The sequence below is a fragment of the Dendrobium catenatum genome, unplaced genomic scaffold, assembly GCF_001605985.2.
Source record: "Dendrobium catenatum unplaced genomic scaffold, ASM160598v2 original_scaffold_199024, whole genome shotgun sequence".
Taxonomy (NCBI): domain Eukaryota; kingdom Viridiplantae; phylum Streptophyta; class Magnoliopsida; order Asparagales; family Orchidaceae; genus Dendrobium; species Dendrobium catenatum.
This window is the reverse complement of record NW_021517441.1, coordinates 1-598: the sequence shown is the minus strand read 5'-3', so window position 1 is coordinate 598 and position 598 is coordinate 1. Positions and strand designations below refer to the sequence as shown.

At 37.6% G+C, this 598-nt stretch overlaps 1 protein-coding gene across 1 annotated transcript; it reads left to right on the top strand.

The window, feature by feature from the left end:
- Positions 1-5: 5 nt before the first annotated feature.
- Positions 6-574, top strand: LOC110096715 (cinnamoyl-CoA reductase 1-like; the record flags this gene model as incomplete). Its single annotated transcript, XM_020822772.1, has 2 exons — positions 6-126; positions 382-574. Coding segments are annotated over 2 exons (314 nt in total), but the record flags the coding sequence as incomplete, so codon positions are not given.
- Between the last annotated feature and the right edge of the window lie 24 nt (positions 575-598).

Here is a 598-nt window from a genome sequence, read left to right as displayed (position 1 = left end):
AAGCATTCAGACATGCTCAGGAAACTGGACTTGATGTGGTCACTCTCTGTCCAAGTATAGTTATTGGACCTCTACTGCAATCAACTGTGAATGTTAGCAGCTTCTTGCTCCTCGACATTTTGAAAGGTTCTCTTCTATATTATGACAATGATGAAGTACCTCTGGTTTAGGCTTCGTTTGTGACGGCTTTCTTACTACTACTTAAAACAATTTTTTAGTGAAAAAAATTAATTTTTTTACGAAAAAAATGCTTTAAGAAGAGGTAAAAAAATCGTCCCAACCCAAACCTTAGTTCATTAGTACTAAAAGTATCCTATAAAGCCTTAAACTATCCATCTTCTAATTAATAAGAATGAAAAGATGCCTCAACAACTTTTATAGGATCCAGTGAGTATACAGAGAAGGATCGTAACTGGCTTTTTGTCGATGTCAGAGACGTAGCTGAAGCTGCACTTCTGATGTATGAGAAGCGTGAGGCATCTGGTCGTTATATTTGCACACTTGACCCCATTAAAATTGGCGACTTCTTCGGCATGTTGGAGAACTTGTATCCTGGTTTTCAATACCATAAGAAGTAAGACTCGCACCCATCTTAGAG